The sequence below is a fragment of the Pollachius pollachius genome (genome assembly GCF_949987615.1).
Source record: "Pollachius pollachius genome assembly, chromosome: 1".
Taxonomy (NCBI): Eukaryota; Metazoa; Chordata; class Actinopteri; order Gadiformes; family Gadidae; genus Pollachius; species Pollachius pollachius.
This window is the reverse complement of record NC_136934.1, coordinates 8,409,905-8,426,852: the sequence shown is the minus strand read 5'-3', so window position 1 is coordinate 8,426,852 and position 16,948 is coordinate 8,409,905. Positions and strand designations below refer to the sequence as shown.

Sequence of the window (16,948 nt, the reverse complement as noted above, 5' to 3'; positions counted from 1 at the left end):
GGTAAACTCCATAAGCATGTAGTCTGGCCCCCTAAAGAGAGCTACAAGAAATAGAGTTGTTCAATGTAAAACATGCACATTTCGAACAAGTTTTGTGTTTCCAGTGATAAAAGTTAATTTATCACTGGCCTATTGTGTTATGTGTTGTGTGTGTGTGTGTGTGTGTGTGTGTGTGTGTGTGTGTTTGTGTGCGTGCTTGCATGCGTGTGCACGTGCGTGTGTTTATGAGCAATGGCTCTACTATAGCACAAATGATTGCCTTTACAGAACCACGTTGCTTCCGAACGCAGCTAAAAATAACCCTGCACCAGAACCAGCCCCTCCACACCACCTCTTCTCCTCCTCTCCTTCTTACTCTCACTTTCCAACATCACTCTTTCTTTTTCATTATTGCCCTTTCCTTATACTCACGGCTGTGCTTTTCCCACCACTTATTCCTTCCTTAATTTTGTTAGGTATCTATTTATATCTTTCTCTCTCTCTCTCTCTCTCTCTCTCTCTCTCTCTCTCTCTCTCTCTCTCTTTCTCTCGCTCTCTCTCACTCTCTCACACTTAATTGTTCTATCTCCCTTTCTTTCTTCTTCTCTCTCCCCTCCCCTCTCTCTCTCACACCTAATTGTTCTCTCCTTATTTCTCCTTCTCTCTCCTTATTTCTCCTTCTCTCTCTCTCTCTCTCTCTCTCTCTCTCTCTCTCTCTCTCTCTCTCTCTCTCTAAGACAGTAGCTCAGCTCTCACCCCCTGTCACACTTTCTTTCCGTCTTCTACCTTTAAAGGGCCAGTGAACCTACTGTTTCAGCTGGAATTTGAACACTATGAGATTCAACACAATGTGTGTACTTGGGGAGCACGCCCTAAACCGGATTTTACACCCTTTTTCCTACATTTGGGAATTATTTCAGTCACAGTGATAAAAATGGCATAGATTACTACGTTGGCGATCATGTAAGACATATTTTTTTGTTTAAAACAAAAAAACAGTTCTGGGTTCACTGGCTCTTTAAATATAATTGCGTAGGGGGTTTAAATATAGAGCCAGTTTTTTTTCTTGTCCACATGTTTTATGAGTTTGTCACCATCCTCTAAGAATCCAGCACTTAGTAATTACTTAATATTGAGGCTGACAGACAGGGCTGTCGTTTGCCCGTGCAGACAGAAAGGCAGACAGGTAAGCACAGAGGCAGGCCCACAGAACCCTGATAAACATGCAGGCAGTCAGAGCTAGTTGCTATTTCGAGGGTAGATGTTCTCTTCATAATAATTATATTTCCCTTCCTGGTGACGCTCCAGCCCTTCGGGCCCTCCAGCACTTCCTGTTTCGCGAGCACAGCCTGGCACTAGTGTGTGCGTGCATGTGTGTGCATGTGTGTCTGTGTGTGTTTGCCTGCTACCTGTGCTTTTTAATCCTCTATAGCAAATTATATTAAGAGCGTTATCCAAAAGTCAGGTATTAGAAGAGAGGTTGTGTTGTCCTGGGACCTTAACCGTGGCTGGGTGTCACCCCCGTACCCCCCCCCCCCCCCCCCCCCACCACCACATGACCCCACACACTCATCACATGGGAGCCTGGGACACGGCCTCTTGGTCTGTCCATGTGCACGTAGCAAATTGACTTTGCTCCTCAGTTACTCTACATCTGGCATACTCTCTACAGGACATCCAGTCATTCGGCAGCTGCTTTTATCCAGAGCGACTGACAAGTGAGGCTGAGAACAAGCATGCACCGATTCAAGGGCCTCACAACCAAGCTTCTGAAATACGAAACTGGTCAGCTCTGCAACTGGAGTGCAGAGTAGCCATCATGGTCGTCATCATATCCATGTCTGCTTGGTGGTCTGCTTTGAACATGTACCACGAGCTCCTTAAACACGAGCCACAGTACTTGAGGGGTGTACCAGACGGAGTCCGCACCACTCCAATAACCACTCCACAAACTATACAGAGGTGTCGAATCTGGGACTGGAGTTGATCTGTGTGTGTGTGTGTGTGTGTGTGTGTGTGTGTGTGTGTGCCTGCCTGCCTGCCTGCCTGCCTGCCTGCCTGCCTGCGTGTGTGTGTGTGTGTGTCCGCTGACTTTCTACCATATCCACATGCACAAGCACACTGTACCCAACCCACACACATAAACACCTTATTTCATTAACAGCTTCCTCTTCCGCTGCACTAACAAGACCTGCTGTTGGTTCTGGCTGCTTATTTACACACTGACACACAAACACACACACAAACACACAAAGACAAGAGCACCATGAAGTCTGTTCTCCAAACAGCCATGTCTTGGGGCTGGCTGTTCACAGCGTGTGGTTCTTCTTTAGTACAGTGTGTGGTTCTTGTTTACCACAGTGTGTGGTTCTTCTTTAGCACAGCGTGTGGTTCTTCTTTAGTACAGCGTGTGGTTCTTCTTTAGTACAGTGTGTGGTTCTTCTTTAGTACAGCGTGTGGTTCTTCTTTAGTACAGTGTGGTTCTTCTTTAGTACAGCGTGTGGTTCTTCTTTAGTACAGCGTGTGGTTCTTCTTTAGTACAGTGTGGTTCTTCTTTAGTACAGCGTGTGGTTCTTCTTTACTACGTGTGTGGTTGTTGTTTACTACTGTGTGTGGTTGTTGTTTACTTAAGTGTGTAGTTGTTGACTAAGTGTGTAGTTGTTGTATACTACCAGTTGTAGTTGTTGTTTACCAGTGTGTGTAGTTGTAATTTACTATTGCGTGTATTTTATGTTCACCAAAGTGTGTAGAGGTTGTTTACTACAATGTGCTGTTGTTTGCTACCTTGTGTAGTGGATGTTTGGTAGTGTGCCGTTGTTTACTACCGTGTGGTTTTGTTGTTGTTTAGTACAGTGTTCCGGAAAGAGCTTACTCAGTTAGCCATTCTCCTCCTCTGTGGTAGACCAATGACCTCCTCTCTCCTTTTTTCTCTCTCTCTCTCTCTCTCTCTCTCTCTCTCTCTCTCTGTTTCTTTCCCCCCCTGACCGGTTCTCTCCCTCCATACCTCACTCCTTGTCCCCTGAATCCCTCTTTCTCTCTCTCTCTTGTGCTCCTGCACTAATTTGCCCTTCCCTGCTTCCCTCGTTCCGGCCGGGGGTTGTGATGGATGGAGGGGTGAAGCTGAAGGAGGAGGAGGCAGGCAGCAGTAATGGGCAGAGCTAAGTGAATAGCCCTGTTAAGACTATGGCAATGTGTCTGGCAGCAGTGCACCGGTAAATTAAATTACGCAAAGCCCTGCATGCAGCCCGACCCCCCCCCCCCCAACCCCCCTTAAATCCTCCACCATCTCTACCCACAACCCCCACTTTCATCCGACCCCAGGAAACCCTATACCTCTCATGGGCCGCCAGAGCTCATAAGCGCGGTGTGATTAACATGCAATAGGAGGAGCAAGAGGAACCCTGATATGAATATGCAAATGTTTTCCAGAAGGGGTCTGAACGCTGATCTACACACCATAGCGGTTCCAGACCTACACCGCGGCAGCGTGTTTTGCTTTCTGTCCCTTCTTCAGCCTGGTTCGAAAAGGAAAAGAGTGCAACTTATAGCCGGAAACGAGTTCAACTTCAATACCTATATATACTGTATATATAGACCTTTTTATTGAAACCAGTTCTGCTTGCATACAGAAAGGAGGGCGGCTGGGGAGTGGAGACCCTCCCCCTGGTCCCCGAGTCCACCACCCCCCCCCTCCTGAATGTGATTCATGCACGCTGCTTCTTAAAATTGTATAAGGATAAAGTACTGCGCCCTTCTCCATCCCCATGATGGATGACGCCCACCAAAGTAAGAGCTCAGTGATTTCTTTTACAAACTTTTTTACTCTGTGGCCCGCGACAGTGCGAGCCCGGTCCGGACGTGAATAGATGGCTCGGTGGCTTTACAACCTTCCTTTTTCCCTGCGTGACCAATGCTGAAAAATATACATTTATGCTGGACCTTAACCTTTTCAAAAAGCGGTTTGTAGAGGACGTTTGGGAATGGGGCCGCGCTGAATCCAGTAGCCCGAGGAATCCTCCGGCGGGATCGCTGTGTGCGTGATGGAGACTTCCTCACGGGCGCTTTACACATTCTACCTACCTCTGTCTGAAGACACTAGAGCTGTCACACGTGATGGATCGCTCTCCCACAGTGACAGGCCCCCTCCCCCTCACTGTCCCCTGCGAGCCCCCCCTCCCCTATCTTTCTTCCTGGTAATCTGACACCCCCTGTGGCCTTCTGACTGATTCTGTGGACCTGGGCTGTTCTTCTCTGCGCCCCGTGTAGCCCACGGAACAAACCCTAAGGCAGTGTATGGCTTTTTGTCATGTTAATACTATAAACTTTCCCCATGTAATATATACCTTATGGATGTTATTTTGCATGTTAATTATTACATATCTTTATTTTCAAGGATGTTTACAAATATAAAGTATAGCATATTTATACTGCTGTAAAGTACAAGGTTTTGTTCAAACATAGCCTTTTGACCCCTCTGTTTGACTGTTAAACAAATAATAAAACACACTCATTGTTAATTAGTATCGCTGTGCTTCAGTGGTTTGAGGGTGAGCAGTAGGGCCTATAGTAGAGCACCTTAGCAAACAGAAACTCCTCATTATGCTATTCCTCAAACGCTAGAGGCTAGATAGCTTTTTAGCTCTGCCTCAAGCCGGCCTTAAACATGACATCGGTCACCATTACTAGTGAGCTCCTAATTGTCCTTCTGCTTGAGCCATCCTAGGCCGCTAGTTATCAAGATAATGTAACGCGCTAGTCCCAGCTAAGCTTCTCTTCCCCCTAGCCACGTGGTAGCAGCTAGCATGTTGAGTGTGTGGTGACGGCAGCTTGTCAGGCTTAATGGACTGATGCTAATAGCAGCGTGGTTGCAGGGGGGGGTTGTTATCAACAGTTTAGTATCGCTAGCGTTGGCCTCAGCCCGCTGCCATCGTCCATTCTGCCATCGACCTCTAGCCACGATGCATCCCTGTCAGAATCATGCTGCATCTGTAGCTGTTTTCGTTATTTTTGTATTTCTCTCTCCCTCTTATACCGTCTGCCCCTCTCCCTCGCTCTCTTGCTCTCTCTCTCGTTCTATTTCTGAGCTCCTTCAGTCCCATCGCTCACTGTCCGTGCGCATATGTTCAAGTGTGAGGGCTAGCAATCAAACACACTCAAGCACACACACGAGCACACATGCACATTGCACAACAACTCAAACACACACTCGTGCGCGCACGCACACACGCACACACACACACACACACAGGGGCGAGGCGGCAGTTAACTCCACGCCACATTAGCACATAGACTACATGAGTAATAGCCTCTCGCCTGCTCCCGGCCGCAAGTGGCCAGGCAGCTTCAGAAGCCAAAGGAAGTGAAGCCCTGTGGTTATTTTTATTGAGCAGAGGGTGGTTGTCGCCGACATCCACTCCCTCACGATATGAGAGTCGAGACGTTTTACTAGCTGAACCGGACACCTATCTAGGCCATGACATCTGCACCAAATGAATCTCTGCCTCATCAGCAAACTGTCCCCTCCTCCCAGTTTCCCTTTCCTTCTAATTCCTCGAGGATGGAAGTTACTACTAGAGTCTCCAGACAACACCATTAAACGCCAAGATGGGAGTAGATCTATTTTTAGCTCAGGGACAGGAGCCAAGTTTTTTTCTGTGCATAATCTAGCAGAGGAAACACTGAGCTGTCTGGAAAAGGCACTTTAGGAAAACTGAGCTGGATATTTATGACAGTTTCTCCTTCGCCCAGTCGCTGCTGTTTAGCTATCGGTCTTTATGTGTTTATGTCTGGGAGTGTGTGTGCCAGTCTGCATGTTGTTACATGTTTACACTGTATAAATTATGTGTATTTCTATGGATGTACGCACTATTTGTGTGTGTGTATGTGTGTGTGTGTGTGTGTGCCTCATGCATGTTAGATGAATGAGGAGTGTATCAGACAGTTTTTCCATTAGTCTGCCCTCACTTTTTTAATTGCAAAATCTTGTCTTGTGGAACTTTAATTTACTAATAAGGAGAAATCCTCCAAAATGTGAACTTATAAAAGTTTGTTGAAAAAAACTGTTGGAAGAGAGAATAAATTGAAAACGTCGTAAATACTGTCAGTTTGAAAGGATTTGAACTCTCAGAAAGCAGCCTGTCTGCGGATTAAGTATGTGTACGTGTATTTGAGTGTGTGTGTATGTTTGTACCTGGGTCTGTGTGTGTGTGTGTGTGTGCGTGTGTGTGTGTGTGTGTGTGCGTGTGTGTAAGTCTGATCACAGAAACACTGTGATTATGCCTTACGGTTTCCCGACTGCTGTCATCCTCTCTATTCCTCCATTCCCTCTCCTCAGCCATCTTCTCCTCCTTCTCCTTTCGCCAGCCATGTCTCTCTCTTCAGGCTCTCCTCCTCTAACCGGTTCCTGTGTCCTCTCTGCCATTAGTCTGTCGTTGCTCTCCTCCCTCCTGCGATTGATCTCCTGTTATCCTACAACCCGACGTCGCTCTTCGGGTTTGCTCTCATCCTTTATCCCGCTCTCCCACAGGAGCTCTCCCTCCCACGCTGATTAGTAATTCTCTCTCATTCTCTCTGTGTATTTGTATCTATCTCTCTATTTTCTATCTCTGTTTTATACCTCTCTCTGTGCCTTTCTCTTTTTCTCTATCTACTCTCTCTCCCTTTATCGCACACCCGTCCCTCTCTCTCTCTCTCTCTCTCTCTCTCTCTTCTGTATCTCTGGATTGTTCTCTCTATCAGAATCCCTCTTTTTTTATCCTCTCTCTCGCCTCTCTGCGCTCGCTTCTTTGGCCTTGCATTGTTCTCTCTAACTGCATCTCTTTCTCTTTCTCTCTCTCTCTCTGTATCACTCTCTCATCTCATTTTATGCATTCACGTCAACATTTGACTCACATCAAATGATTAGTACCTCATAATAATACTTTGTATAACCTTTATATGCACAAAGAAACGGCATGAAAGCCTTTATATTCTGTGACCTAATATATACATCTTTTCACAGCGATGAACAAGAAGTAGATTCGTCATTAGCAGTTAAATCCACTCTACAATGCAGCCTCCATCAGCAAAGTTATGCAACAGATAAAAGAAAGGTTGATAATTAGCCCTTTTCTTCTCTTAGGAGTGTTGAGATTCAAGAGTCAGTATATTACATTTACATTTAGTCATTTACCAGATGTTTTTATCCAAAGCGGGAATTCAGACATTGGTTTCCGTAAAAGGAGCTGTTGGGGGTTGATTATCTTTCTCACAGGTCAGGTTTGGGGGATCGGGGTTCAAACCCAGAAGCTGTCGGCTTGGAGTCAAACCTAGCTATCGCTCACAAAACGATTCATGACGCTTTGACTTCAACCTCTCTCTCTCTCTCCCTCTCTCTCTCCCCTGACCACCCAGGAACTCTGTGGAACCTGTCCTCCTACGAGCCCCTGAAGATGGTGATCATCAACCACGGCCTCCAGACCATGACCAATGAGGTCATCATCCCCCACTCGGGCTGGGAGCACGAGCCCAATGAGGACTCCAAGCCCCGGGACGCCGAGTGGACCACCGTCTTCAAGAACACCTCCGGGTGCCTAAGGTAGCCCACCCTGTTCAAACCAGGACGCTAGCCCGTCGCTTCAAATGACCCGGATGTGTCTAGTCCATGCTTAACAGTAATGATTTTAATAAGGTTCTCGATAAACTGTTTTTCGCATAAAAGAGGAGAGGGATGAAATGAATGAGACATCACCGCTAGGTGGCACTAGATCCTACACACTGCATCTTTGAGCTATCGCTGTTCACTATTGCATCGCTTTCATCTCTAGCTATTTGCAGTGATTTCTTGGCCATATTAATCCCATTAAGTAACGCACTGTTGACAGTGCGGTTCAAACCCAGAAACTTAAGCTGGGAATCAAACACCCTAACCTCCCTAACCAGTTCCACGCGAAAGAATCGGAGAACGGCATTAGCCATGACGGGACGGAGAAAGCCTGCTGCTTTGTTCTGACGTCCGCCGGAGAGAGGACTGCAGAGAATTTTAAATTGGCTCGCGTTCTCTGGGACCAGTAACCTGACGTGTTGTTTAACCGCGGCTCCACTCAGCTCGACTTGCTGCTTAAACCTGACAGCCACATCCATTCGGTTGACCTCCGGTGAACCGCGTGTGTAGAAAAAAGAGAGAGGTGTTGTTTAATCCCTGGGGATGGTAGACAGCGTGTGTGTTGGCTTAAACACACATACATGAATGCATGCATGCACGCGCACACACACACACACACATACATGCAGGCACATAGACACACACACACACACACACACACACACACACATGCAGGCACATAGACACACACACACACATGCAGGCACACACACACACACACACACACACACACACACACACACACACATAAACCAATCCATACACACAGCAGAGACACACTCAACACAAGAATAGCACATACACACTCACAAAAAGTAGACACAGAGGAGCTACTAGTTGTCAGAGTAATGGTGAAGTAAACAAAGAGCAGCCTCCATTGTCTAGCCTGAGCCAGTTAGCTGGCAGCAGACCGCTGCACCGACACACACTAGGGTTGTTGGATTTCATTTCTTAACTCTGCACCAGTCAATCAGCGCTGGTTTCCTGTGCGAGGGTGTGAATTATAATAATTACTGTGGGTACTGTGGTGGCTATCACATAATGAGCATTGATATAAAAATATATTTTCATTGTTTAGTCTCTTTAGCCTCTTCAGGAGCTGTCTCTCCTCCCCTTCCCCGCCTTGTCTCTTCCTCTCTCTCTCCCCCTCTCTTTCTCTCTCTCTCTCTCTCTCTCTCTCTCTCTCTCTCTCTCCCACCCTCTCCCTCTCCCCCTCTCTCTAGATCCCATCGTGACAGTAACCTTAGATAGTCATAGTTTGATTCACTTGCATCTCGCATTGACTTCAATTTGACCCCCACCGGCTCCCATTACAGGAATTACATCCTTCCCCCGCCTTCACACTGTCTAATGGAGGACGTAGCAAGGACAGTACACGGCTAGGTGGCTGCAAGGAGATCTAGTGTGTGTGTGCTTACGCGTGTGTGACATGAACGTGTGTGTGTGAGTTTTTGTTTTTGTTTTCCATCTCGGCAGCGTAGACAGCAACACCATGGCGGCTAATGCCTCGTATCAAAGCTCTTCATCTGCCTGCCAGTCTCCTGGCCTCTCCCTCCACACTGCCTGTAATGCCAGAAGTGTGTCTCCATGGTAACTGTAACCGGCTCCTTTGCGGTTGCCTAGGAAGCGAGACGGAGAGAGAGAGAGCGAGAGGGGCAAAAGCATCCGACGCAGGGCGTAGAAGTGCTGATTCGAGAGGGATTGTGTTTGCTCTTGGCCCGAGAGGCCATCTCAGACCTCAATAAAGCCTTGGCCCGGCTTATTATTAAAGGCCCTTATGATCATCTTGTTTATCTGTTGCCAGGAGCTGTCGGCCCATAGGAGCCCTGAGTGCTTTCTTTCACATCTGCGAGTGTGTTTGATCATCGGTGTGTGTATGTCTTGTCTATCTACATGGTTGGACACATCCATGGCATTCGAGGACACCTGGATACACATCACCCACTTGCTTGTTTGCTTGTCTTTCCTTGTGTCTGACCGACAGTGTGCCTATGTATGTTTGAACTTCCTAAACTGTGTAATGACCACTGCACTGTTGGCCGTGTTGTGTCATTTGCACAGCTGTTGCAGTGTGTACGGAAGAAAAAACAATCAAATCAAACAGGGAAAGTTTCACATTTACATTGTAAGCTTTCTTCGGGAGATCTTTGGTGGTGTGTCTTTGTTCTGTCACACTGCGTGAAGGGTATAGCTTCAGTGGCGGGCATCACGGGTTCACATATGGTCCTGTAATCAGCGTTGACCCTGACCCTCTCTACGAGGCAGGTGGAGGGTCGCCGCAGAGGTCACCCCCACTCGATCCGTCTCCATCAGCCCCCGCCATCAGTCTCTGTCACCCCCCCCCCCCCCCCCCCCCCCCCTGTAGGGACCGGGCGACTCTATTGTCCGCTGCATTGTCTTCCTCCGTGAGTTCATGAACGAGAGAACCAACAATAGCCACGGAACGGGACAAAACCTAAAAGTGGGAGGACATCTGTAGTTATTATTGCGGCCTATTTACAGACAGTTGTCGGTCTCTGGTACGCTCTTTCCCAACCCAAGAATGTTTAGATACCTGATTAACTATGTATTGTATTAATATTTTATTCACCTCGATTTGCTCGTGTTTGCTTTGATGAAATTCATAGTATTTGAACGGTTAGTTAGTCGACCTTGAGCCCAGCCGTGGTGTCTTGGAGCCTAACAGAGTAACATTCGATTTGGCATCTGGAGACAGCGTCACCATCCCTTACAAAGACCCCCCAACGCATGGGCAAACCATCCATGAACCCCTCCCCCTTTCCCCTCCTCCCATCTCTCGCCTGCTCCTCCCCGCTCTCGCTCACGTTCGCTGGAGAGACCTTCAGAAAGGGAACAGCTGACAATAAAGACCGCGCTGGCAGTCTGTCAGCCCGCTCTCTACAAAACGCACGTCAAATAAATCTAAGGCCGCTGTTCCTTCAGCGACGCTGGCAGCCATTTTACCCGGGCGGCGAAGATGGATGAGGCGGTTTAGGATGGCTGACAGTGAGCGTCCGTGTCCAGATGGCCGCCGCCGTCCCCTCTCTCTCCTCCGCAAATTAGTTTTAATTAGCGCAAAGCTCCTAACGACTCCCCTACCTCTCCTTCAGCCGCCAGCGAAGGATGTCGTAAATAAACACACATACACACGTGCGCACACGCCCCAAACACATGCCAATTAGGTCAATTAGGTGTCGGAATGGAAAGGGAGTTGCACGTGTGCTTATTTGTGTGTGTGTGTGTGTGTGTGTGTGCGGTTTGTTTTTTGCGAGAGCTCTATTTCGGATCAATGGTAAGAGCTTAGAGGGGTACCACGGCTGTCAGGATTACAGTTCAGACACCAAGGGCGCACGACCCGGCTATTTATAGGACAACAACCCCGACAATATACCAGATCCATTTTTCTACATTCATCCCCCTGCAGCCGCAGGGGGATGTTAATGTATGCTAGCGGTTGCTCTACTTCTAGAGCGCTGTGACTGCCCTTTGCCCATCAGGGGGGTTAGCGTTACATGGAGGTTAGAGCTACAGGGATGTAAGCGCCACAGGGAGGTTAGTGCTACCGGGGGGGTTAGCGCAGACTGTCGTCCGCTAGGCTAGCTGGAAGAGGCTAATGGGATTACGTGGGCTGGATGTCATCTTGTCTGAGGTCCCTGGTGAGGATCTGGCTCCCAAGGTTCTCCCTAAAGCCTGTTTCTAAAGCCCTGCCCACCTCACAATCTGCCATTCACACAAGTCAGACAGACAGTGAGACAGACAGAAAGACGGACACTGTCTGCCAATCAGTCAGGCTGTCAGATAGATGAGACAGTTAAAAAGTCTATATGTCTTACTGTCACTGAGGGTGCAGGCATTCATCAGAGAGTCAGATCATCAGACCGTGCGAAGTAAGATGCGTTCAGATATCCTGCTGGGCTCTGAAATATGTGCTCCAGGCTGCAGCCTTTACCAACAGAGAATGCCTTTTTCACCCTTATACTTGTGAATGTGGAATGTTTTCATCATTCCATGGATAACTCAGCGGTGGGCTTTCTTTGCTGCAAAGGTTGGGGTTTATGCCCAGGCAGCATACAGTATATTAGACAAGTAAACCAACTATTGGTGAGCACCAAGGCAGACAAGGAAATCATATAGATTTAGTTTACACTCATTTCTTAATTATTTCCTTCAATAATTGTAATTGTATTCTGGAGCAGGATAGGGTAAAGGTTCTTGGTATATTTGAACCCCAATGTCTGCAGTCTAACTTTGGCCATCCTTGAGCAAGATACCTCCTTAATTACATGTAGAAAATGCTGTAAGTTGCTTTGGATAAAGGTATCTGCTAAATGACAAAATAGGAGACGGGCCAGATGGTCTGAAACATGCTGGCCCAGAGACAGTTGCAGGGTTAGATCGTAAAACGACTTGCATTACTTGATCATTGGCACGCAGTTTGTGCTTTGGCCAAATAACGAACACCGGAGGAACGATTTTGTAATTCCAATATATATTTTTATATAGACAGGTTTCTGGGCAACGTCTCAGCAAATAGGTGCATGCAACCAGGGGGCAGAAAGCATAGCCAACAGATAGACAAGCGTCAAGATGGCAAGGATTTGTTGTGACATTAACTGTGCTAATCCCAAATGCCAGTGGTTCGAAAAAAAAGTACAAACCATGGTATTCATTCCCTTCAATAGAAATAAGGCAGGTATGGATCTTAAAAAGATTAGTCTTTAAAAGGGCGGATGTGAGTCATAATATTATGATTTGTATGCACATATCTTTTCTTTAGTAGATTCACCAGGCTTTTCTTCCGATATGTGTAGGCTATAAGATCCCCATTAGTGAGATTTTCTTTTTTATTCTGTAATCATTACAGATGGATGCTTCCAATTTATGTGACATCCCTGCCAAATCCTGCCACATACCATCCCCTCCCATTAGGATATTTATCGTTAATTCAAAGATTTAGCGCTCATTTAAATGATTAATCAAATCGTTAAGAAGTTAGTTAAAAAGGTTTAACGATAAATGAAGTAGACTCTTTAAAAGTCACATGCAGGTTCATTAATGAACAACTGAACCACGAAAGCCAAGTTCATAAATCATAAAGTTTTTAGTAACTCAGTTAAATAAAGCAAGCCGTCTAACCTTTATTAGAATATAAACATTAGCTTTCTTTCATTAACATGCAAAAAAGAACATTCACCTCTGTAAATAGCTATTCATCATTACATCATCAGGCTCAATAAGACTAAATGCAGTACAATGCAGTTTATACATAGATAACAGAGATGTAGTCGCTATTGTGACCACGTTTTCTAAAAGCCTGATTGTATATGCGTCCGTTTTGCAGGGGTTTGACTTTGGAAAAGTAGAATCAATCAAAATGTGGGACATCGTCTCAATATATGGGACGTGGGACAAGGTATAAAAATGAGGTGCTAACCAGCATAAGGCAGAACACCTGGTCACCCTACTTTCTACTGGGCCCAGGCCATCGCCCACCCCTTATGTTGATCCCGCGTAAATAGTTGCCCTCGCACTTCTCAGGTCCCCCGGCTGAGCATAGTCTGCCTTAAATACACTGACAAATGTGTGTGTGTGTGTGTGTGTGTGTGTGTGTGTGTGTGTGTGTGTGTGTGTGTGTGTGTGTGTGTGTGTGTGTGTCTACAGGAACGTGAGTTCGGACGGGGCGGAGGCGCGGCGCAGACTGAGGGAGTGCGAGGGATTGGTCGACGCCCTGCTCCATGCCCTCCAATCAGCTGTCGGCAAGAAGGACATGGACAACAAGGTACCTTTTACTGAATCCTTCACCCTGGCAGAGTTAATGCCAAGGACCAAGTGCTTTGTATGTCGGAATACACAGTTAATAGAGCAGTCCGATTTGTAACAATAGTGGTGGGTAATGATGTGTCATCAAGCAAAGTTAGGGGCTCCTAAATTGTTTTAGTTGTTTATTTTTCATTTCCATTTGCCTCGAATGAGTTTGTGATGAAACTCCTATTTCCCCGTGAGTGTTCCCTAATGGAAAACGCTCAGCCCAATTGTTTTTCTCAACATATAGCCCATGATATCTTTCTTACCTGGTCTGAGAGTGGTCGGTGCCCCAGCCATCTCCCCAGCTCCCACTATAAAGTAGGATGCAATTGGTTCTTTATATTTGGATTCAGTAAGGGTGATTCGTAAGAATTATTTTGAAATAGGGGGTATATGTTTCAAATTATTCCGACTATGCCTTTTTCACCAAGTGTGGCCATACACCTCTCACCATATATCTACAAAAGGTTAAACAGCAGAATACCTTCCTGCAGTGTTCACCCATCAGGTCAAATCCCATTCGTCACTGAGCCAGCATTGGCCTGGTGTATAAAATCACAGTCCTGAATCCAGCCTGTCTTCTGCCGGCCCCTCCCTCCCACTCTGTCCCCTCCAGTCGGTGGAGAACTGCGTGTGCATCATGAGGAACCTCTCCTACCACGTCCACAAGGAGGTCCCCGGGGCCGAGCGCTTCCTGGACCCCTCGGCCCCCCAAGCCCCGGGGTCAACCGCGATGCAGCGCAAGAAGAAGGACGACGCCGGCTGCTTCGGGGGCAAGAAGGCCAAAGGTGAGGAGAGAAACATGGGGGAGAACCCCCAAATATATATATTGATATTTATATATATATAATTATTATGATTATTATATATATATATATGGGACGCAGGTTAGTGTATTGGTGATGTTGTTAAAAAATGTATACTTTAAAAGAGAGATATCTCTCTCAAGCTAGTACATCAAAAGCTACTTAAAACTGCCTGACTCCCTATAAGGAGTGAATAACATTTCAACTAGCTCATAATTGTGAGTTCAATTATGTGATCATTAGAATCACACCCTAAAATTGCTGGCCAGCCCCGTTCCTCTTTTTATTTTGAATAATTGTACTTACGACACTCCCAAAACCCCTCCCTCTCATGGCACCCGACCTTAAATCAAACCCCCCCAGCAAACTTAATCCTACCCGAGTCTAGGCACCAAAAAACACTCCAAGACTCAAAGACTGGTGTGCGTCTGCCTGTGTTTGTGTGTGCTTGCCCGTGCGCGCATGTGCGTGTACAACATTATTATCGGCGTTCCGCGAGGCCATTAGCCAAACGACCCACCCTGTTATCTCCCTTCTGCATGACAATAATAGCAGCGATTCATCAGTCAGCCAATGAGCCGTGACAAACAAGCCTGTGACCCCTGACCCTAGGCAGAACCAGTGGGGAAGTCCGTAGGTCTGGGAGGCGGTCAAGGCGTGGCAGAGATAGATGTGTGTATCGCATTTATAAGGAAGCAATTAGCCACACGAGCGCTTTTATAGACCATGTTAATGAGATGTGTCTTAGCTAATAGAACCTGAAAATGTGTGCTCAAAAAAAAGAGCGAGATAGAGAGTGAGAGTTGAAACACGCGGGAAGTAATAGTTTCTGCAGTGCTTGTCAGTCATGGCTTACGAGGAATAGGCTATTATAGGTTTTAAGCTAAGGGGCTTGAGCTGTAGGCACAAGCACTTTTTGATAAGTGAATGTGCTCCATTAGCCGTTAGCATAATGCATGCCCACACCCCATTGGCTCGTTTTAGCTGGCGTGAGAATTCTATATTTTCCTTTTGGTGCATTTCTATCTTTCATTCTTTCTCTTTCCTTCCCTTTGTTTCTTTATATATGTCTATTTCTCTGTTTATTGTTTCTCGTCTTCTTTCCTACACGCCTGACTGCGTTACTATGCTTTTCCATCTATCTTTAACTATGTTTTCTCACCTTCTGCTCCCTCTGAATTAAATATTTTGCTCCTTGGCCCAGTGACTGTGCGCAAGTTTTCGCTCTTCGGTTTTTATTATCTTGTTAAACAACTTTCACAATGTATAACACTGTCAGCTTTTTAAACCACAGCGCAGACATGCACGCGCCCACGCACCTTCTCACCGTTCTCCTCCTTCTCTCCCTCCCCGCTTCTTTCTTTATGTGCCCTTTCTTTCCTTTTTTTGTTGGCCTTGCTGCTGTTTCCTTGGCTAACCGTAGAGGAATGGTTTAATCAAGGTGAGTGTCCTTCTCTCCCTCGCTCTCCTCCCATCCGTCTCTCACTTCATGCAGCTCCTCCCCCCCCTCCCCCATCCATCCATCCCGTCTCTCACCCAACCTTACTCCTCCTCCCCCTTCTGACCTCCTTCTGTATCTCCTCCTCCTGCTCCTCCTTCTGTCATCAGGGGGCACGGTCTCAGGGTCTTCCAGTATGATGGTGCAGTGTGTCTACATAGCAGAGGCTCGGAGCAACTGCTGCAATCATTCTGTTACTTTACCATTACTTTACCATTCCTTAACCATGACTTTACCATTGGGACTAGCCATAGAAAGTCTATCTCACAATATCATATTTAGCATCATGTTAGTTGATATCTGTGTATCACAATATCATGATAACCTTCATGCTATATGATGTCTGTATATCACAATATCATGATAACCATAATCCTAGATGATATCTGTGTATCACAATATCATGATAACCTTCATGCTATATGATATCTGTATATCCCAATATCATGATACACATAACCCTAGATGATATCTGTATATCACAATATTATATAAACCATCATGCTAGATGATATCTGTATATCAGGATATCATGATAACCTTCATGCTAGATAATATATGTGTATCCCAATATCATATTAACCATCATCCTAGATGATATCTGTATATCACTATATCAAGATAACCTTTATCCTAGATGATAGCTGTATATCACGATATCATGATCAACATCATCCTAGAAAATATCAACACGTTATGTTGTATAACGATATAACGATATTTTAGGCCATGTGACGTTATGTCATAGTAGTTTATGTTGCGTTACGTTACACAATGTAACGTTACTGTGTTAAATATCCTCCTGAGTCAAGACTTAAACCCATGGTCAGGAGAATCTCGTTCTACTTCCCACACCATCTCCCACTCCATAGGTCATTTCATCGTCACAAAATATCCATGTGTGTCCTTCATCCTGTGTCTTGGAAACAAATAGCAGCCACTGTCTGCTCCCCTCCCCCCAACCAAACTTGTTTATTCCTTAAAATTCCATGAATTGTTCCAGTTTCCCTGAGTTTCCCCTGTGTTTATATCTGTGTGTGTGTGTGTGTGTGTGTGTATGTTTGACAGATACAGGATGTAGGTATTTTTGCCCATGAGCTTTTGTATATTTTCCTGTGTGTGTGTATGTTTGTGTGTGTTTATCTGTCTGTGTGTGTGGAAACGTGTATATCGTACTGTGTATTGAGTCTTTATGCACTGACACCCCTGTGTCCTCTT

The 16,948-nt window shown here is 46.1% G+C and overlaps 1 protein-coding gene across 3 annotated transcripts in view; it reads left to right on the top strand.

The window, feature by feature from the left end:
- The window catches only part of arvcfb (ARVCF delta catenin family member b), a 90,056-nt gene that overhangs the window by 41,361 nt on the left and 31,747 nt on the right, over positions 1 to 16,948 (top strand). For all 3 annotated transcript variants that reach the window (XM_079743116.1, XM_079743117.1, XM_079743115.1), the window contains 3 exons: positions 7,372 to 7,555; positions 13,283 to 13,400; positions 14,043 to 14,214. In XM_079743116.1, the coding sequence (XP_079599242.1) occupies positions 7,372 to 7,555; positions 13,283 to 13,400; positions 14,043 to 14,214 (474 nt within the window). The remainder of the gene's footprint in view (positions 1 to 7,371; positions 7,556 to 13,282; positions 13,401 to 14,042; positions 14,215 to 16,948) is intronic.